The sequence below is a fragment of the Siphateles boraxobius genome, unplaced genomic scaffold (assembly GCF_051911475.1).
Source record: "Siphateles boraxobius isolate OS27281-9 unplaced genomic scaffold, OSU_SipBor_1 19, whole genome shotgun sequence".
In the NCBI taxonomy this organism is placed as follows: Eukaryota; Metazoa; Chordata; class Actinopteri; order Cypriniformes; family Leuciscidae; genus Siphateles; species Siphateles boraxobius.
In genome coordinates, this window is record NW_027508799.1 from 20,945,973 (window position 1) to 20,968,572 (window position 22,600).

The 22,600-nt window shown below is 39.8% G+C and overlaps 2 protein-coding genes across 9 annotated transcripts in view; one reads left to right on the forward strand and one right to left on the reverse strand.

The window, feature by feature from the left end:
• ints13 (integrator complex subunit 13) overlaps positions 1-22,552 on the forward strand; it is a 34,359-nt gene extending 11,807 nt beyond the window's left edge. For 4 of the 7 annotated variants that reach the window (XM_077234200.1, XM_077234202.1, XM_077234201.1 and 1 more), the window contains 2 exons: positions 1,362-1,497; positions 1,584-1,847. In XM_077234200.1, coding sequence (XP_077090315.1) covers positions 1,362-1,497; positions 1,584-1,620 — 173 coding nt within the window. In that variant the 3' untranslated portion in view covers positions 1,621-1,847. Of the gene's footprint in view, positions 1-1,361; positions 1,498-1,583; positions 1,848-22,099; positions 22,170-22,349 lie in introns of those variants that run through there. The other 3 variants (XM_077234197.1, XM_077234196.1, XM_077234198.1) reach the window with 1 other exon arrangement.
• On the reverse strand, positions 4,019-18,177 carry rassf8b (Ras association domain family member 8b). Of its 2 annotated transcripts, none has more exons than XM_077234221.1 (5): positions 17,817-18,177; positions 9,577-9,759; positions 7,844-8,742; positions 6,623-6,752; positions 4,019-6,484 (listed from the first exon to the last, which is right to left on the reverse strand). In XM_077234221.1, the coding sequence occupies exons 2-5, from the start codon at positions 9,686-9,688 to the stop codon at positions 6,363-6,365; spliced, it is 1,263 nt and encodes a 420-aa protein (XP_077090336.1). In that variant the 5' UTR covers positions 9,689-9,759; positions 17,817-18,177; the 3' UTR covers positions 4,019-6,362. The 2 variants fall into 2 exon arrangements, with proteins under 2 accessions (XP_077090336.1, XP_077090337.1); XM_077234222.1 differs by having other exon boundaries at positions 9,577-9,762; positions 17,817-18,110.
• Positions 22,553-22,600: the final 48 nt, after the last annotated feature.

A 22,600-nucleotide genomic window follows, 5' to 3' on the forward strand; every position in this document is an offset into this window, starting at 1 on the left:
TTTTGTCTGCTTGAACCAGTCATGTAAGTTATCTGGTCATTGTACTAGTTACGGCAGCACTTAGCTTGGCGAGTTTGGTATTTCGTTCCCACTGCGTCTAAGCTATGCAGCGTTGAGTGAACCTATGAAAGAGAACGTCTCTGGTTACTGGTGTAACCTATGTTCTCTGAATAGGGAATGAGACGCTGCGTTCGCTGCCAAGCTCCTCGCGCTGCTGACAAGCTTCATTTTTCGGCAGAGAAATCTGAGGAGCAGAAGCTGATGATGGCGCGCGCCTATAAAATATGACGATGGAAGAGCGTCGAGGCGGCGCCCGCGCCATCAGCCAATGGATTGGCGTGATTCTATATGGGATTCGGACAATCGGCACACCCAGAGGGCGTTCTGACGCGTAATTTTACACGCGAAATGCAGCCAAACCTTGGAGCGTTTTGTCTTCAGCATCTTCATTAATTACCTCACTATCAGCAGACGTTCCGGGAGTCTCCCGCATATTGTCAACGGCTCCCTGATGCCCGCAAATTAGTTAAAATCTCCTGGAATCTAGACCGAGCAAGAGCGCTCATGCGAGACAGTGTGGGCCTCATGACACAGAGAGTCAGGCACCGAAATCAGGCACCAAAATTTTCGTTCTTATTCGGTCTGGTTACTACCGTTTACGTCGTAACCGGTTCCCTATTGGCACCGTGTTTCGATACCCAACCCTAATTGCAACTTTCAATCTGAAAGCCATAAACCTAGCTTTACAAGATACTCTTGGGGAATGTGAGATGTTCTGCTAATAGAATACATAGATGCACACTTTAATGGACCATTGTGTGTGGACCTACATGATGTTTTTATTGATCAATCTTTAATGAGAAAACTAGCGAAGAAAGCACCAGCTACTAGAGATGCGCGGTTGGCGGTTATAGCCGCGGACTCCGTGGATCTGGCGGATGACGTGACGAAAAATATATTTTAATTAAATTCGGGCGGGTGGCGGGCGGTTTCAAGTCTCGCGGCTGTCATCAGCAGCGCCTTGTATCAGCGGATGGCGGGCGGGTGCGGTTTTGAAAATTGGTCAAAATTGTTGGTGTGGATGGATGGCGGACGGATGATGAGTTTTGTGATGCGGTTGCGGATGAAATAATAGTCCATCCGCACATCTCTACCAGCTACATCAGCACAGTCGATTTACTTGTACTGCACGAGCATGGCATCAATTTTATGGTCAGAATTAGAAGCTACAAGCCAAGTCAGAAAGATCATCATCCAAAGTGAATGAAAAGGCAAGTCAGAATGTGGCAATATGAGGTACAGCAGCCAATCAGATCTGTGTACGAGTAGAAACAGCTGTCAAATATGGTCTTGTTTTGCAGGTCCTGTGTCTCTACTCACTCTTTGGACCAATAGAATAACTCAAGCCAACTCCAGGAAGCATCAGGAGTTTGCAGGAAGATTGAGTTCAGTGAATAACAAGGCTGAACTTTATCAGAATCTGAAAGAAGAAAATGGGTGTGTTGACCTCATTGTTTGTCTCACTGTGTACCCTGTGATCACATTAATCAGTCATTTTGTGTTTGCTCGCTGTTTTCTTTTAGGATGGATGTTCATGAGAATGGAAAAACCACCAGATGATGCGTGGAACACGCCTCTTCTCATCTCTGCAGGATCATTGATTTGTTGAGAGGATGTGATGTGACCTTTGGCATGATATCAAATGATGTTTTAGCCAGGATGCTGGTTTTGTGCCCGACAAAGAAGAGTGAGGCAATGTTTTATAAAGGACACACTTTTTATATGCTTTAGTTTGTACAAAGATTCTGAAATATTCTGAAACAAAATAAAGAAACTTGTAAACGGTATTAGTCCATGTTTATATTATGTGTGTGTAGATGTAAATGTACTTTGTTTAATGCAAATTGTCTTCATCCTGGTTCATTTACCTTCCTGTGTATTTCATGGGTGTTCAGAATGAACAACTCCCTACCTCTGGAAATGTCAAGAGATGGCAAATCAGTAAAAAAACAAATATATAGAAAAATACACAACCTATTATAAACCAAGATTTTTGTTAGCTTTATCAAGATAAGTCCTGTCCAAAATGGCACCCTCAGTCCCAGTGGTCCTCATCCGAGTGGACATTTCTGTAAAATACTGCCAAAAGTTAAATTGGCCACATGGAGGCACACTTGAGCACCCTTTGGAACTCTAAAATGACAAATGGGGCACCTATGGTCTCGTGGAGTTTATAGCCTTGTCCCAAATGGCACACTTCATTTGCCATTGCTTTCTTGCAGACTCACATTGGCCCTCGTGAGCAAGTATGTGTCCCTTAAGTCCACAAAACCATAGGATGTCCCATTTGTCTTTAGGTTTCATAAGGGCGCTCACAGTACCCTCTTTGTGCACTTCCACCGTTCTACCCGGCAGTCAAAGCGACATTACGTCACAAAATCTGGACCTTGAGGAAGACCACAAAGGCTTAGGGTGCCATTTGGGACAGGGCCATTGACATCCAGCTATGACACCTCAAGGGCACCACTTTGGCAGGGCATAAATGGAGTCTCAGCCTTACATGGCCTGCTCACAAGACAGTGAGATACAAATTGCAAGTGCAAGAAATGCTACAGACTGTTATCTGCTGTGCAAAAAAACGTATTGCCAGAAGGCAGTATTTTTGTCTGAGCAAGTAGAAACAAAAAAGTAGAAACAAAACAGGATATGCTTGGTAACAACTTTGTTTGCAGTTATGTCAAAAACTGTATTTTTCCATGGATGAATACACTTGTGGGATCACCTCTCACCTACTCTAGGTGTAGGTCAGACAGCCCACTCGTGTCTTTATGGCGATAGTCAAAAGTCTAGCTCATGAGTCTTTTAAAAAAGGCTCCAAAAGTGTGTTTACTGGCTGTGTAAGCCTTGATGTGTTTTGACTCAGTAATGCACAGAAACAGGAATCTAGCCAAGGACGAAGGAAGTTAGTGCCAAGTTTTCTGACTCCAGTGAGGATGAGGCATTGAGTGTTGATATATGTCATACTAATGCTTGCTGTCATACTCTCTCCTCTACTCGATATGTGTGCATAAAGTAATTGTTTGTGTGGGGTTTGGTTCCCGGCATGCAGTGATCCTTTTCTTAGCAGAACTTTCCACCTCTGCACCGAAGAAGCCTGCAGTCATTGTTTTTGAGTGAAATCCATCTAACAGGGCAAAATAACTACCCCATGGCACTCTTTGCATTCACAATGTCTGCAGCTTAGACTTCTGTTGGGAAGAAGCCAACAGGGAAATCAAGGTGTTTTAACGTAGTCAGGTCTTTAACCAGCTGGACCCCCTCATTAAGCTGAGACTGGGATTGTTCTGATATTTGTAGGATCAGCTTTGTACTTTTTGTAACTGTTGCCAGGCTGAATTTCTAAACAGTAAATGTGAAAACAAAAATCTGTTCCTCAGATTCTTAGTCACATTGTAAAAGAAGTAGCAACTTATCTTTTCTTCCGTATTGTTACGTACATCTGAGTGAAACAGATTATTGAAAAAGAAAAAAATGTACAGCTGGGACTTACTTACTGGGACAGTCCAACATACGTCAAGTGATATTTTAATTAAAAATTACCAGGTCAAAAAAATTGACCTTTAGTGAAAGTTTTCTCTTGTGATGTATGCCAGATTTCTCCAATCATTTAGTCTGCTCAAACCCTGCCCCCTGCATTCATATTTGCCTCCCTCCAATAAACAACCAATAGACAGAACCCCCAACAAAGTCTCCACCCAATTTTCTTTTCTTTTTAATAATCTACTTCACTCAGATATAAAATACGGAAGAAAGGATCTGTCGCTACTTACATTACATCGTGACTTTGAAAATTGTTTGCCTGGGACAATGGTCAGTTTTGTGGTGGTTATGCAAAAATATCTGACTACAGATTACTGTGATTGATCTGCAGTGTAATAATATCGCTAATCGCACACATACAAATAACACAAGTTCTAGGTCCTTGACTACAACCAGAAAAGAACACAATAAACAGCAATGCTCTATTCTAAATTTATTTAGCATTTTACAATGTTACTGCACCTTTTCCACTGATGGCATAAATAGTTTATGCTGCTTGATAAACATGTCACCATAAATCATTTCAATGTGTGTTCCAGGCATTTGACACTTCTCAAGAATGAAGTAGTTTAATAAACATAATTTGTTAAAAATAGAGCTGAATAGAAGTTTGTTGCCCAAAGGGATTTTGGTTCTGCATTAAAGGTCAAAACTTGTGATCCAGAGATATCAATCCATGGCGCCATTTGATCCAAACTATCAGCTGAGCTTAATGTTGTTTTAGTCACATCTGTGTGTATAGCAGCAGGTGATAGAATACACACTGTTAATTTCTAATGCACACACATCAGTCCCAAACCTCAAGCCTGTTACAATTGCACAGATATTTATATTGGCATTTAGCACAGTCCATGTTACACCTTAATACAACCCGTTGAGTATTATACCTGTATGTATTATACCATAGGTGGGCTTAAAACTGAACGTCAGTGCATGCAGCCTAACAATGCTAAAAATAAAAACATTGTTTATTTTAGCTGTTAAGAGAGTGTTGTGCAATTTTTTTCATCCATGTTAAAAATAGTCATCTTTGCTACTTGATATGTTGCTATATGCTATTTACACTTTTTAAAAAAGGCATGCGTCTCAAACATTCCCCTCGTCACACAGAGATGACTTAGATCTTAAAGTCATGCGGCATTCAGACAACCGAATGCTCTTTTGTAGATCATCTGAGCACCATTTCTGTGTTAAATCAACACACAACTACTCCAAAAATAAAATATCCATATGTAGTATGGATTTGAAGTGTGCAGATGGATTTTGTTTTGAACGTACAGTATAGATACCTTAACATGATGTGCAAGGCTTTAAACCAAACCTGTCCTTTTTTCTTTTTAAAGAGATACAACGATTTAGTCATCCATGAAGATCATGTTAAAATGTTAACTTTTGCCAAAAGTGTTTTTTGGAAGCATTTAAAAAAAAAATAAAATCAGTTCAATTAGTTCACAGAAATATCCAAACAAGTCCAGAAGCAACAGCAGCAAATCTAAATGAGCAATTCCTTATCCACACTATCAAGAGCGCCTTGCTTATGTCCACAATAAATGTAAAAATAAATGTAGTCACTCTACATCTCTGTGAATGTGTTTTTAAGGGAAGCAGGTGCTACTACAGTTAAAACATTCACAAAAAAAATAATCTCATCAACAAAATATTTTGGAGCTGCATCCCTTTGCACAATTACACATCTCTACATTCATGACTTCCAGAACACTTTGGTTTAATCTGAAATAAAATATAGTTCTGAAAACTAGTAAAACACAGTTTAGTTTAAAATATATGCAACTAGTGTGATCTTTGCTAGTATGTGGATTGCATTTTAGTGAAATCAGCTAAATAAAAAAATAACTTGCAGAAATAAAATGCATTCATTGGCAGAACACATTGATCTAGACCAGTCATTAGAATTACTTGTGCGTAACTACATTGTTCTGTACTTGCATTATTTAAAAGGCTATTTTTTTAAACTAAGCAGTTCTGCACAAAATCAGGTTGCTTCATCTTAAAAGGTAACAAAGTTCACTTGTCACAAGCTGCTTTCATGCAAAAACACCTCTCTTCCTCACTTTCACTCTATTTTAAAATATCGCATGCAACTGTTTTCCTGAATAGTGCGATCACAGAAAATTATTCTTCGAGATTTCGGTAAAATTCCACAGCAGATGTTTTGGCCAATAAAGTGCAAACTAAGGCGAAACCCCACCCCTTTCTATGAGCTTTCATCACGACTATGAGCCATAAAACATAAACTGCATAATTTATCATCCTCAACGATCTCTTCGCATCTCCCTAAAATTCCTCCTGCTTACATATCGCATTGAGTGCGAGGTTTACCTGGAGATTCAGAAACATTCTAAAAATTAAAGACATCATGATGCTGCATTTTCTAACTTGCAGCAAAAGGTCAATGGATTGAACATTTATTCTGTCTCTTTTTCTGTATTAGTTTAGTAGTAGCCTTGTTCAATACATGTTCAAAGCCTTACTGTGTTTTGGGTCCAGTGAAAGTCAGCATACATTCAGCTGGAGTTGTCTTTGTAGGATTTGGAGAAAGCACTGATTGGGTTGGATTAGTCAAACAGCCATCAAGAGGAAAGAATCTTCACCGTGAACATGCTCACTGCACATTTTCTGTAGAGTGAACAACAGATACCTCTATATTTCCAAGGACTGTGATCTCACCGAAGACTCTGAATAATGGTCTCGGAGTGATGTGGGAAATTGATTGCATTAAGATGTTCGATGCCGGTGCAAAATCAGACATAGATGCCTTCAGGGTTAAAGGTAGTGTTCAGGGGGCTCTGCAGAACTCGTAGGTCAGCGGGAAGTTGTCGGGCTGATCCAAGCCGCTTCAGAGATCCAGACTGATTTTCTGACTCTACAGAGACAAAACAAAGAGGGACTTTAGTTAAAGAGTATACTTTAAAGTTGACAGAGTTTAGACACATTCGTTATATGTTGGTTACATTTGATTTACATAAATCAAGAAAAGAACAGAAAATGCATGTGTTTGTACCTGTGTTAGCTTCCTCCTCACCAGGGTCTGCTGGTAGAACTGTTACTTTGGTGCCAGTCTGTTGAATAAACTGTTGAAGGTTTACCTGCCTTAGCTCCTTAGTTAACTGTTCCAGCTCCTGCTCTCTCTCCTAAATCAAACAATTAAAAGTTAAATAATCTAACATCTAATATAGACAATCAAATCAAATGCTTTCCCTTATACCTTACCATGTTCACAGTTTTTTTTTAAAAGAGCGAAACCAAAAGAGTCTGCTCCAAAAGACATCCATTTCATTTGTAACCAAGACAGTGCAGAGAGAATTTAGTGCTCTAAATACAAGTGTATCTGTGTTATGTAACATTACAGGTGAATGCAAACTGTACTGGAAAATATTCTACTCCTTCACTTCATCTATAAGCTCTGGCAAAAATCTTTTGCATAACATCTGTGACCACTACCCTCCACCCCCACCCTGGTCCCTAACATTCTGCAAAGCCGATTAGTCGCATTGTTGGAACTTAAGGCCAAAGAAAGAGTCTAAACCAAAGCAGCTGTAGCTCACTAGGTTTCAGCAGGGCTGAATATCTTCTGCATGAATCAAAGAACTGGTCATGATTGTTTTGCTATTCATTAGTACTTTGCCTCAGAGGCAGTTGGTACGAGTAATTTGGATTAACTACCAAAACTTTATATGCACATAATGACACTTGAGATCATCTGCCACTGATGCACTGCAAGAAATGCAAAGACTGCAAACTGCTCACCAAGGAGACAAGCAGCTATGATAGAAGTGTCCCATCCTGCTCCTGGAGGGCCAATGACCTGGCTTGGAGTTTAGCTCCAACCTACCCCATCACACTTGCCTGAAAGGTTCTAGTGACCCTGAAGACCTTGATTAACTGGTTAGGATTTGAGCTAAACTCTTCTGGATAGTCGTCCTCCAGGAGCAGGACTGGGCACCCCTGATATATGACCATCTTTGAGAGAGACATCCACAATTCTTCTTTGCATGCTCGCCAATTCATTAAAAGCAATTCACTTCTGCGATTTAGGAAAAATTGATTTCATTCCAACTGCGAACCATTCCTGCATACTTTGTATTTGGTTTACTGTTTCACACCAACCAAATTAACCTTGATGATGTCAAATGAACCACCCCAAAACCTCAGTAAAAACCTTGGTCAGATAGTAAGCAATGTTAGTGTAAGTGAATAGTTATATTCCTTTAGGTGATCTCACCTGTAGCCTAATGTTTGACTGCCCAAGCGAGAGCTCCACAGCTCTGCAGTTGCTCTCCAGTCTTGCAGCCTTCTGCACCTGCATGTCCAGCTCGGTACGGGCCTTGTCCAGTCGCGACTGTACCTCCATTTCATCTGCTATTCTTGTTTCCATCAGCTCTTGTTGTAGGCGCTCTGCCTCCAGCCCTGCCTCCATGCACTGAATACGAGTCAGGTACTCTCCCAGCTGCTCCTCGCACTCTTGTACACGGCTACGCAGTTCCTGCAGCTGCGCACGCAGTTGCCCCTCGTTGTCCTGCTCAATCTGCAGCTCATTCTCCCAGAATTCATGCTCCTTCATCTCCGCCTCATTCCTGCGGACCTGCTGCTCTAGTTCAACCAGCTCCTCTTCTTCTTCCTCCGTCAATTGCTGCTGCAACTCAGTCTCACAGCGTTGCAGTTTCTGCTCTAGGATGTGCAGTTTATCTTTCTGCAACTGCACCAGAAGGGACAGCTCCTGCGTAGGTGCCGGTGTGCTGCTGCGTATTGTGTTCACTGTTCTTTGCTTGGTCTCACCCTCACGACTCTTCCCGAAGATGTCACGCAACCCCTTGGCACCACCTGTGAAAGTGAGGGACTTGCGTTTTGGTTCACGGCGTTTGAGGGAACGATCGTTGGCTGTGGGCCGGAGCTTTGCCATGGGAGGGAGACTTTGGCGATATAGGCTGCGCTCAGGGGCTCTCGCAGAGGTGTCCGAGGTGGGGCGCTCACTCAGTGAAGGGCCTGTACGTTGAAGCACCAACTGCACATCACTAGCGTACTGACCCCACTTATTCAGAGAAACCACAGGATTCTCATGGGGTGCCAGGTGCCTCTCTGTCTCACGCCATTTTTCAATCAGCGTATAGCGACCAGTCCGCCCTGCAATACAATACTTTTACATTATCAATGATTTTTAAAATACTAATTAAAACATCTGTAATTTGCTCTGTACTGCCAAGTGTAACTATTTTCAAGATGAAGTGCATAATTTCTGCACCAGTAGCATCCCCACTATGAATTGCAAAAATAATTATTGTATTAAAACAAATTTCCCAAATTTCCCCTATTGGCCATTTGTTGAGCCTGTGTTGTAGCGGGCTTGGCTTAATGAGGATGTTCAAACAGACTCAGCATTGTTTGTTAGCGGAGCCACAGCCTTTACACTCTGGGGAAATCAGCCTATGAATGGCCTACATATAGTTGTATATTAAGCTGGGAAAGAAGAAGGTATTTCAACATACAAAAAAACTGCACACTTTAACTTCAAAAACTGTTGATACTTTGTATCAAACTGTGTATGGCTAAACAGAGAAGCTCTAAAGCTCTAAAAACATGGTGACACAAAGATTTAACTTTCCAAAGGAAATTCATCCGACATTCACTGAAGACCAGGCGCCACAGTGGAACAGAGATTGCACTTATTCATGAAATAATGGAATAAGACACAGTGTCCATTTTTTCCCAGTATAGGGTGATAGGGTCAAACTCTGAGACTAGAGGGACAATAATGCATTTCACTCCTTCAATCTCTGATCTCAATGAGGGCTTGTTGTCAATGAGACAACCATAGTGAGTGTCATGTTGTGTCCTGAGGAAAGGAGGAACAAAAGTTGCATGGATGGGAACATACAAAACATGGAAAATAAGTTATTTTAAAAATGGTGCCATTGTGGTACATTTACAAGTTATTCACAATCAGATTTAGTGTCTCACCTATTGCTTGGGCCAAAGCGATCACAACTTCTTGACACGTGGTGACCTCGGTGACACCACAGACGATGCGCTGCACTCCATCCACCCACACCTTCAGCTCCATGCCTCTCATCTGGATGATGTCATTCCTCACTTCTGCAGACACCCGTTACAAGCTCTCTGGTCTGCATGCTGCTCTTATCACTGCTTGTGAGACAAAATAGATGTTTGTGGTAATTCCACTTATTTAAGAAATTATTCAACCATAAATACTCTGTCATTGGAACCATCTTCAATAACAGTGACACTTGGTTCTTTAATATACTCCATACATTGTCAGTCTGGCAGATAACATCTTTAGTTCTCGGTGTAAATGGAGGGTGTGGGTGCTGAAGTGCCAAAGTGCTCATGCTCTCATCTGTTACTATCCTTAAATCCAGGTTGCAAATCAATTTTCACTTACAATATTGTGGTTTGGCCTTTAATGCTTCCCTGTTGTTCTCTTAAGGATTGTTACACTAGATAGATCTAATCTGTAAGAGCCAGTTACGGTGTGAGGCTAGTTGATGGACATCTCATTTTTATTTTTGATTCACTGCAATGCTACTCCAATTTATTTTGCCCGTCTGACTTCAGTAAATTTTATTTTCATTGATTACTGATAAGAGTAAAGAGATCATTTGAATCAATTGAATTGTACGCATCAATATTGTTTATAGTTAAAATTGATAGTTGAAAAAACCCCAAAAAAACGTTCAACTGCCCCCAATGTAGAACACTCACAACTAGGTAATTTGAGTTTAAGAACACTGCATAAAAAAGATCAATATTTTAAAGGGACAATGTGTAGTTTTTTAGGTATTTTATTATCTAAAATCAATATTTTTATTCATAAATATGCCCTCAATGATGTACAAATACCTCTGCCATTAATCTGACTTATCCTCGTAAACGAAGAATTTATTATCTTTATATACATGTGACGGGTAGGTCCACGGAGGCTTCCATTTCGTTCCGCCATCTTGAAAAACTATAATAGCAGAGAGGGTCAAAAAGTACTAGGCCAATGCGTTTCCGTTCAGAGCCAGCGTCACGTAACTGAAAGCAGCAGAAACGGAGAAGCAGAGCAGTGAGAGACGCTTGTCACTGCCCGGGCAAGTTTAAAAGGCTGCATTGCACTGTTATTATTCATACTGTAACATTCGTTTGTTCGTTGTGTCAAGTTGCAGTTTGTTTGAAATAACAAACCTATTCACCCGAAGGAAAACTCGACGAAGTGATGTTAGAGTACATCCTGTCATAGCTTTTTGGTACATAACAGCTACCGTAGATGCAACACGCATTTGAAAAAGCGAGGCGCTAGAGAGCACAATTCGGTTGAATGCAAAATACAATTTCACCGCTAGATGGGAGAAATTCCTACACAATGTCCCTTTAACACAAACACCATAGATAATATACAGTATGCTTAAAACTTCCCGTTTCAGATTTGTTCTTTTTTCTTTGTTATTTTTTGTTGTACAAGTTTTGTTTACTGCAAATCATTGGTAAGGAAAGCATACTCTAAACTGATGCATTTCCTCTTCTGTGGCAGTAGCACTGAGTAATGAGAGTGATTTATTTAGCTGTTAACCGCTCAAGCTGAAGAACTGGTCCAAACAGGCCTGTGTGAACACTATAGATGGTGCCCACTCCCATGAGACACACTCATAAAGGATAAGTGAGATGAGCTGTATACCCTTGACTGGTAATAAGTCTTTCATTGTGTGTGTTGTGAAGAGAGAAAGTCCTCTGTTTGTCTCTCATTCTGTCTGTCTCTGAGAGTGTTTGGTCTGCTGAAATCTGAAGTGGTCTCTGCTAAAGTGCAGTGGGCAAAATCTTGATATGCCATCTCACACCCAGCTGATATCTTTGATGGATACCCATGTCTGCATAGTGCGATCAGTATGTCAACATTACACAAATACAGTTGCAGCAAACCCCTAACCCCAAGTATTAATTTCCGCCATGTAAATAGCCCCTACATACGATTATAAACAAAGAATTTTTTTTATTAAATGGTGCAGATCTGAACGTGAGCTTGCAGTTGATTGTAAAATGAGGGGTTACAGAGAATTGAATGATTGGTGAAGTCCTGCATACGTCACCACAGAGAAGTCTGTCGTTTCACCGAAAGATCAAGTTATGACAATTCACCCTTCACCTGGAGTTTGATTGACAGGCGATCTGACCAATCATAACGCAGAATACGCCATTTTTGTCCGACAAACAAACCAGACAGAAGAGTTAGTAGACGTCTTTCCGCGGTTGAAACAACATACCTTCTAATGTTCATTCATGTTTATTTCGTGCTATAGCTAGTAGGAAGAGATGACTGGTTTATGTGCTGCTTGAACTGAGGCGCTTGAGTGATTTGTCACGACACATTAAAGAGCCACAAAATGGTATTTATTGTTTGCATTTAAATTTGATTAGACATTACCTGCTTAAAAATATTAAGGATAAGCATAGATGAATCATTCACAATAAGATGAATTTAGAAAGTAACAACAACAAAATAATTCAAAACTGAATGAGGGATTCAAGAAATAATATCATAGAGACTTAAGCCCTATTCGCACGGGATAAGTATTACCTGGTGACCTCTAGTAATTTGTAATAATTGCGGAGGGTGTCTGTGATCTTAATCCCGTGCGAATCGTCCTTGTCTGTAATTTGTAAAGTAAAAATTCCCGCGCAAATGACCTACCATATTTCGCCGAACACAGAGGTCCTGTGATAATATTAGTCCTGTCTGCATCTCTGATTTGGCGGGGTCGTATATCATTTTTTCAAGGTATTTGTTTCCTGAGCGTTTTTTTATCCATCTTTTGTGAAGAATGGAGGCTGCGTTGGAGTGTTTTTATAGTATTTTGGGTGCTGGGTCATATCGCTATGGCCTACACCATACAACTATACAATTTGCAGAAAGAGAAAGGTGACAACCATCAGAAGAGCAAAAACAAATAGAATAATTAGATAGAGATGGATGACATGTATAGCAGCATGCGGTAAGGAACATTCTTCTGTTTATGTTATATCATGCATAAATTGGGGTTGGGGGGGGGGTAATTTCTGAATCACACGTGGTCCCCAGATAATACTAATCCAGTTCAAATAGGGCTTTAGAGGGTTGGTCTCTTCTGACTTGGCCCAGTAAGCAACCACGAGAAACACCCTAGCAACCACCCTAAAATGCACTTAAAAGAACTTAAAACTTCTTAGCAACCACCCACAACATCTTAGATTTTGCATGGGCAAGCACCACTCACATCTAGTCTCATCTAGCTTTAATTCTGTCCTGGTGTGCGTTTTGATACTCTGACATAATATCTTAATCAGTCTCTCATGGGTAGGGACATCGGGCCAAGAAGGTACGTAACGTAATCATTCACTTCTGCTTCAGAAATCTCTCATGAGCTTGTTAATACAAAGTTCAGTCCCACCAGTTTATCAAAGCAGCATAAAGTTATGTGGTGTTGTTTTCATGCATGTTTTAACCACTGTGTTAAAGCCCTACCCCCAACAGTATTATGTGTCAGCTGCCGAATTTGTGTTTAATTGTATAGACATGAGTGATACAGGCATCTGCGCCAGACTAGCTTAGGCTTCATGACCTGGGGCTAAATTTAACAAACTCAAGGATTTGGTGGGGCCTTCACTGTAAGGTGCAGCCACTAAAGGAGACGTAATGCATCTAAACTCACATTTCAGGTGACTCAGATGCCTGACATCCATAAACACAGATCAGTACAGCACATATGGCTAGATCCAACAGTAACCCATCAGGTGTAACCGTCCCAGCATGCTGCGTTCTCACATGATCTGTCAGGTCAATGTTTATCATCCATTCTCGCTTTACTAACTCTGTTGAACATACAGTATGTCAAATGTTTATAAAACTAGTCAGGGTAGCTGTCATAGTTAAGCGGTCACAAATGAAAACGAAGCTGTGAGGGTTGGCTGTACAGTCTTTTTAATATGCTTTTCTGTTGTATAATTTGCTGTCAGTCCTTTAAAAGATGTCATTTGAGATGAAAGCTTGTTCCGCTGTCTAGTATTTCAGTTGCTGTGATTCTTGGAGTTTTATATACAGCACATGAACACCTTCTCAGGACCAGTGTGTTTTCTAACAAGGGTCCAGGCAAACACAAAGGTCTGCTGCAGAGACGCCCACCCCTGCAGGCCTCACAGCATGACTGGACACAAACAATCCATCTCCATGGTGATGCTTTTGCAGTTTTGTGAATCTCTCACATGGCCGGCTGTGACCGGCCTGGGAACTAACAAACAGCAGCAATTAAGGAACAATCTCTTTATTTTAACTTTTGTCCCGTGTCCCACTATATAACTTTGTCCTGTCAGGGAATCAGAGCTGAACAACGCACCAACGAGTCACAAACTGACACTGAATTTAAACCATTCAAAATAAAATTGTTTGTCAGTACAGCCTCTGTTAAGGATGAGAAGAAACCCTGAGTAAGATTCATTAACTCAAAGTAACTTTAGTCTGAGAGGTGAATACATACAAGTGGCTTTCACAAACAATGTGGGGGAAGGGGTGTTGGAAATGCATGCTGTTCAACATAACGTTTAATTAGTGATGTTTAAACTAAATTAAAATTCTGCTTTTAGGCAAGAGTGCATTGGTAAATAATATGAGAACTATGTTTGAGCAGGAAAACTCTGAGAGATGTTTTCTTCAAATGTCTTGAGCCACTTTACTTTGCCATTGCATGCACGGGCACTCAAACAAACAATATGTCATAATTTGATTTTTATATTTCTGAATGCTTGCCTACATATAAATAAAACGCGTACACTCTAAAAAAAAATGCTGTTTGGGTCAAAACTTATGTTTGGGTTAAATATGGACAAACCCAACCATTGGGTTTAAATATTTAAAGGGTTAGATCACCAAAAAAAAATATTTAATTCTGTGAGTATTTACTCACCCTCATATTGTTCCAACCCCGTAAGACTTTCGTTCATCTTCGGAACACAAATTAAGATATTTTTGATTAAATCTGAGAGCTGTCTCACTCCTTCATGGCCTCTATGTAATTGAAACTTGCAGGCCCAGAAAGTTAGTAAAAACATTGTTAAAATAGTCCAAGTGACTACAGTGGCTCAACCATAAGTTTATCAAGCAACGAGAATACTTTTTGTGCGTAAAAAATAAATAAATAACGACTTCATTCAACTATTCATTTTCTTCTGTGTGGGCCTCTGAGTGAGTTCACATAGTGTAACAGCGCAACGCTTCTGGGTTATACGTCAGAACGTAGTCTCACTATTGGCCGATGCTGGTCATGTGTGTGATGCGTGTGATGCTAGCCAATAGTGAGCCTACGTTCTCACGTACAACCCAGAAGCGCTGCGCTGTTTTTGGGTGAACTATAATGCCAGGGTGTTGTAGTTGTCAATGCACTACTATATGGTTGCGAAGGCATTTGGAGTGGTTTTTAATGTATTTTTATGCAGTTTCTAGGGTGTTCTAGTTGGTTTTTAATGAAACCAACCAACCTTTAAGTCCTCCTTTAAGTCTGTATAATGTTCTGACCCTATGACTGAAGTCCTAACCTAATGCGAATCTGTGATCATTTATCTTTTCATCTTACACCAGTCTGATCACTAAGATAAGCAATAGCACACCTCTCCTCAACACAATCTGAGGTGTTACGTGCAGTTCAAACTTTTAGGACAAATGCTGATGTTTAATACCAGGATCAAATTATAATTCAGTTTTGATGAACTTCTGTTTCTCTGTCATTGTTTTTCTCTTGCACAACAGATAAATCCCTTCATTTCCTTGAGTTGGTCAATATGGGTTCAGAAGAGGGAAGTGAACTGTCTGTGACCCGTGACACACTCCTATTAGAAACCAGCAAAAATACAAAAGCAGGGATATTTTAATTACCTAAAGTTCCTTAGACCACAGACCAAGCATTTTTGCCACACATATCAAAAAACGTGTATAACTTCAAAAGGAAGCTCCAATTTTGTGGAAATCTGTGGGTGCAGATCTCGTCTTCCTAACTCATCAAAAGAGTAGAACAGCCTTCTGCAGCCTACTCAAGATCCTTATCTGCATTGCCATGCATTTATTCATGATATTACATGTACATCTCTCAGCACAGTTCCGTCTCACTACCTCTTACTCCGCCTTCTGCTTTCCTCAGCTTTCCTTCGCTTCTTCTCTCTTCCTCTGGTAGGACATGCGCTGGAGTTATTTAGCACTCTCGTGTACAACAATCCACGATCAGCAGATCTGATCAGTGGGTGTTTAATGAGCCAGCTGTTGTCATATAAGACTGTGTATAATAAGAGGCTGAGGGATGTGTAATTGGTTGTGAGTGAGTCAGTTCTATGGATGAGGCATGTGTAAACAGATCTACGAGTGAGTGAGGCAGAGGAAGGTGGTGTCCGAAAGCTGAAAAATGCACATACAAATCCAATGTTTGCATAATATCCTGTCTACTGACATGACTCCATCTGGTCTATTTTTGATGGGTCTTGCGCTGCCTCTGAGAGGAGTGGTCCATAAGTTCATACCAAAAAAAAAAGAAAAAACTAATGTACAAAAAAAAGTCAATTTATGATTAAAATGATTAAACATAACCATTAAATATTCACTTGGTTATCTGTAAAGCTCATTTGAATTTGTTAAAGATCATCAGACGTGATATTATGGTGCATTGGGATTGTGGTATATGACCTTTTTCCCTAACAGACAACTGTTTTAATAGGAAGGCATCCTTTGGTTTCGCACAAGTTTGGCGGGTGAATTTGTGAATTTGTTTAGCAAGAGTGGACATGTAGAAAACTTCAATCTGATGCTGATGAGTGATGAACAGAAATTCAAATCTGCTGAAAAGTGCATTACCTTAATCACAAAGGCAACAGTTTGGCCTCTACTGCATATTCTTGTGAAAGTTCTAGATAGTCGGTTTATGTTATCAAGCCCCCTTAACAAAAACATTCCTATCTATTAATAAGAGTGCATTTAACTTTACAGTTTGTATGACAGCATGTATATTGAAGGTGTTGGATCCTTAGTTGTTTGAGATCATAGTTTGATCACATTCATAGCCTCAATAAATAAATCATTAAGCAACATCACATAGGCCCAGCTAATGCTTAAAGAGAAAGTATAACTAAAAATGAAAATTCTGTCATGATGATTTACTACATAATTTTTTAACATAATGTGTGCCGCCATTTTAAAGTCCGATGCTTCTAGTTGTTTTAGCTGTACAAAAACTGTCTTTTAAGCTGCTTAACGTGGCAAAATAGTATTTGTTATTTTATTTTAATGTATTATCATAATCATAAACACACTGGTTTGTTGCACAAATTTGTACTGTTTACTGCACTTTGTTCTTTCAGTTGTTTACATATAGCGGAATCACAAGTCTTTAACTTTCACATAAAATAACTTAGCTTTCTTTGTTACTTAAAATAAGATGGATAATGATTATAAATGATGACAGAACTTTCAGTCATGGGTAAACTCCATTGAACAGATCACACATTTCAATAATTAGAAATGTCATTAAACTTGAATTCAAATATTTAACACCATCATAATTACTGAATTTGATCAACATTACCAGTGAGGCTGTGGCTAGTTGCACTTTTACTCCAGTGAAAAGCCAATTCTGTATAGGCACGACTTAAAGTAGGCTATATGTAAATAATACACTATCTTGGGTAAGATAATGGACCCTAAACAGCTTTAAAATAATTTGATTCAAAACCTTATAGATGATCAGAGACAGTCATTGTGACGGCTCTCTCCCTCTTTATAAATGTCTAATAATGATTATGACTCATTAATGAAAGTTAATATAAAGCCACGGCTGAACAGTCGTAATTAGTGTTTATGGGATGCAGTGATGTGTGTTTTGTAAGTTTAGGAGGGGCTGCGGGCCTGCTGCTGGTCTGATGGAAAACACTCACCATCATACTGTCATTAAACCCGTTAAAACGCATAACTTATCGTGATCTGGGACTGGCGATAAAAGACCTGACATTGACTGCACAGTCTCGTGTCATGCGTCTGTTCTCCTGCGCGTTCATGTTAACTAACGCGTCCCGTCACAACTATTCTGCTAAAGGTCCCCCATGAAAACACATTCAATACATGTCGCCCTTCTCTCTGGATTCCCCGACAGTCCAAAACACGATGCGGAAACGTTTATTTAAAATCATTTACGTACCTGCGTGTGTCTGCAGTCCCAGGCAGCCAAAATCCTCAGTCCGGGTCCGCTTCGCTTCCCCAAATCAGAATCGAGATTTAACCAGATTAACTAGCTTATCCTTTAATGTATCGCCAACACTGTCTTCATTTGTCAGTAAATGCGGTCTGGTTCAGGTCCGTTCGGACGGACCGCTCGCTGAAGTTCAGTCAGTGTGGCCCGTTACATTAGCAGCAGAAGCAGTAGATCTGCTCTCTCTCTCTCTCTCTCTCTCTCTCACGCGAGTAAAAACAGTGAGCGCGAGCGGGACACCGCAAGGCATCATGGAGCGAGCGTTTTAAAGCTGCACAGCCCGCACTGAACAAATGTGCTCGCTCACACTAACACACTAATGCACATTAAGGGGTTATTTGGCAAAGTCTATAGAATGGTTAACGCTTTCACATCTGTCATTAGGTCAATAACCAATTGATATAATAATGAGTGCATTTAACATTATATGAATTAATCACTTCCATTTGTACATGTTTGATGTGCATTTACCTGTTAAGCAGTATATAATAATAATTTAGTTTGATAGCCTACTTTTATTATTTTAATATGCAATTATCTGATTGTTCTAGATAATATCTAAATAAGCTGTCCCTTGACTTTTTAGACATGAAAATAGATTAAGATACTACATAAGTTTATAAAATAATATGAAATTCTCAAAAGTAATATTTAAATTCTCATGCCATTTCTATTTCATAACTACAATTTCTTCTGACTGTACAGTAATGATATAATATTGATGACATTGTTGGTGTGAAAAGTCGTCCATGTATAGCCATACACACACATACACTCACCTAAAGGATTATTAGGAACACCTGTTCAATTTCTCATTAATGCAATTATCTAATCAACCAATCACATGGCAGTTGCTTCAATGCATTTAGGGGTGTGGTCCTGGTCAAGACAATCTCCTGAACTCCAAACTGAATGTCAGAATGGGAAAGAAAGGTGATTTAAGCAATTTTGACCGTGGCATGGTTGTTGGTGCCAGACGGGCCGGTCTGAGTATTTCACAATCTGCTCAGTTACTGGGATTTTCACGCACAACCATTTCTAGGGTTTGCAAAGAATGATGTGAAAAGGGAAAAACATCCAGAATGTGGCAGTCCTGTGGGCGAAAATGCCTTGTTGATGCTAGAGGTCAGAGGAGAATGGGCCGACTAATTCAAGCTGATAGAAGAGCAACTTTGACTGAAATAACCACTCGTTACAACCGAGGTATGCAGCAAAGCATTTGTGAAGCCACAACACGCACAACCTTGAGACGGATGGGCTACAACAGCAGAAGACCCCACCGGGTACCACTCATCTCCACTACAAATAGGAAAAAGAGGCTACAATTTGCAAGAGCTCACCAAAATTGGACAGTTGAAGACTGGAAAAATGTTGCCTGGTCTGATGAGTCTCGATTTCTGTTGAGACATTCAGATGGTAGAGTCAGAATTTGGTGTAAACAGAATGAGAACATGGATCCATCATGCCTTGTTACCACTGTGCAGGCTGGTGGTGGTGGTGTAATGGTGTGGGGGATGTTTTCTTGGCACACTTTAGGGCCCTTAGTGCCAATTGGGCATCGTTTAAATGCCACGGCCTACCTGAGCATTGTTTCTGACCATGTCCATCCCTTTATGGCCACCATGTACCAATCCTCTGATGGCTACTTCCAGCAGGATAATGCACCATGTCACAAAGCTCGAATCATTTAAAATTGGTTTCTTGAACATGACTATGAGTGCACTGTACTAAAATGGCCCCCACAGTCACCAGATCTCAACCCAATAGAGCATCTTTGGGATGTGGTGGAACGGGAGCTTTGTGCCCTAGATGTGCATCCCACAAATCTCCATCAGCTGCAAGATGCTATCCTATCAATATTGGCCAACATTTCTAAAGAATGCTTTCAGCACCTTGTTGAATCAATGCCACGTAGAATTAAGGCAGTTCTGAAGGCGAAAGGGGGTCAAACACAGTATTAGTATAGTGTACCTAATAATCATTTAGGTGAGTGTACATAATTCATAGGTTATATGAAATACACAGACATATACATAAAGAAAACAATTAATTAAAAATGCTAAATAATACAAATACATAAAAATGATAAAACATAGGCCTAAAAAAATGTACTTATATCAATTTAATTTATGCTGCTTATATTTATTATGTTGGCATTTGCACAGGCATAATGCCTGTTTGTTATGAAACTTAATAAAGAAAAATTTTCCTCAGGCAGAGACAGGACTTTGTCTGCTCATTGCTCTGGCTCGCTTGTGATTGCAGAAATTTATTGCATTTCATTTGGCCCGTTATGATTACCCCGGTCTTCCCTACTATAAATTACCAGAATGGTGCCATATGATGTTAAATAACACCAACAGAGCAAAAGCTTATTTTCTACTGTGCTCTTAACTCATTTAATAATAATAGGCAATCTCATAATAATAAGCATGTTTGTCATGCCAAACACATTACTGTGCTGCATCGAGCTGTACAGTAGCTCATCCTGATTACTTTGTATATTGTATAATAACACAACGGAGAATGTGTTACAATTTACAGTGTGCACTGTTTGTAATTGGTTTTGGTGAGGAAGAATGTACAAATACAACATATTGCAGCATAGAAGCACTTAAATCTACTTTGTTAGATTTTACCTTGAAAGGGAGAAAATATTTTGACCACTCTGATCAGAGAGCATTGTAAACATGTCCACGTGAAAAGATTGTCATAAAGCTCAAAACTGTGGATTAGTCTGAGCACTAAATGCCTGGATGAGGTCTGTTTATCCATGTGAAATCTGCCCTGCCCACGATGAGATTATCCACCCAGAAATCTGTGATCTATTACTCAGTGTTGTGTGGGATAACACGGCCTGCAAATCTGTTTCTAATATAGAGACCTGCTGCTGACCTGTCTCCTCCCTCCCCTTGACAGTGCTCTGCGCGGTTATTGAACAACATAGCTTAAAAATGAGGTGCAGCAGCAACTGGACTGAAAATATTAGCCAGATGTGAGAATGCAACTGCCTCTGGGTTCTTATTGCATGATGTTGAGTTATTTTTGTCTGCTATCAATGTGTTTCTCAATGCTCTATCACACTTAAAATGTATAATTCTCTGTAAAAACCATAGACTACTGTAATTAAAAGACACTCGCTTATAATCATAAACGATTGTGATTGGTTCTACACCGGCGATGAGAAAAATAACAGGTCACACGTGACCAAAACGGTATTAATCATCAGGCACACTTAGGCATTGAGAGAAGACTCCTACTGAAGACACCAATACAAACTGATATAAAAATGATAATCTATGTCTTACAGTAACGAGAGAAAGACTAAAATAACGCTTCTGGTGGAAACTGAAGTGCAGTTAGCCATCCGCTTCACTAGGGGCGAAAGAGGACTTCCCATTCAGCATGACACCTTTGGCTCCTTAGCGACGTGACGTATGTAAACACCCTCCACAACACGTTTGTAGTTTTAACAAAGTTTTCATGCATGTACAGCTCGTGCATATGAGAGCTCTGTGGCTCCATTGTCTACAGATATTTAACGTAAGCAGTCTCTTTCCACACAAAGCTCTTGTAAAATAACTAGCATGCGTTAAGTGAATGATGCTTTGTATGAACGGATGCCAGTAGCTTATTTTATTTATACTTATAAAAGGTACACAGTAGAAAAATCCGGTATGCACCGTTGATGTAGTAGTGTCATATATTTATATTTGTTAAAAGAGTCATTTGGTGTTGTGTTAAGCTCTGATGTTCTCCAGCTACTTCATGGTTTTCCTACTTCTAACTTTATGTATTATACAAGATGAAGGATTATGGCACATAGTAATTTTAATGTCATCTTCAGATGTATAAATGTATAACAGACGACATATTTGCAGCAGTAAAATAAATATGCTGCGATTCAAATTGGTGTCTGGCACATTGACAGACACACTTGGCTTCTGCTTTGATAAGATACTACATGCAATCACACTAAAAGTAGTTGTCATTACGCTCCAGAGCAAAATTTTTAAATGTCTGTCTTTGAAATATATAATCTCTTTTATTGGCCATAATAGATCTATTTTAAGTTTCATCTTATTTCACACAGCAAACTTTTTGAAATGTAAATTGTGTTGTTTTGGTGAATTTTTTTTTGTGAATGGAGATTTATAGTTCTATTGTACAAAAAATTATACAATATGAATTACATGTGTATATTTATCTATTGTCCTGTCTTTTCTCTACAGAATGGTCCGTACAGGTTTTGGTCATGTGGACAGACATTCACTGTAATGATGGAGATCTGCTCATGCACAGGTAATGTTTATATTACATCTTGTGTTTTGTTGACTAGTAAATGTGTAGGTTACCATCATTTTGTTTTTGAAGGGTTGCCTCTTTAAAAAGAAGATGATGGTAACCTAAGTAGGTGGGTAAGGGACAGTAAATGAAAATATTTATACTGCTAATTATTTTTTTTCCCCATCTGGCCTAAAGCATAACCACTGTTGGACACTGTGCTGGAAGTTTAGGGGGAGACCTCACCAGTATCCCCCTTCTTTGGGCGCACCCTTCACACTCACACCACACCACTCTTTCATATCGCAGACATCTGGCTGAAATCGAACCAGCAACCTCTGAAACCGTGAGGCAGCGCTCAGCGTCAATACGTGGGTTTTAATGTAAGCAATAATGGGATTTGAACCCAAGCCTCTTGCGCAGCCTTGTTCACAACTAATGTGTGTTTA

What these genes read in the sequence shown, in the direction of transcription:
- rassf8b (XM_077234221.1), bottom strand. Translation starts at nt 9,688, where the DNA reads ATGAGAGGCATGGAGCTGAAGGTGTGGGTGGATGGAGTGCAGCGCATC. An exon ending in AGTCAAACATTAGGCTACAG is followed by an intron (nt 6,753 to 7,843) that starts GTGAGATCACCT and finishes TGTTTGATTTAG; the next exon opens with GAGAGAGAGCAGGAGCTGGA. An exon ending in TGAGGAGGAAGCTAACACAG is followed by an intron (nt 6,485 to 6,622) that starts GTACAAACACAT and finishes TTGTCTCTGTAG; the next exon opens with AGTCAGAAAATCAGTCTGGA.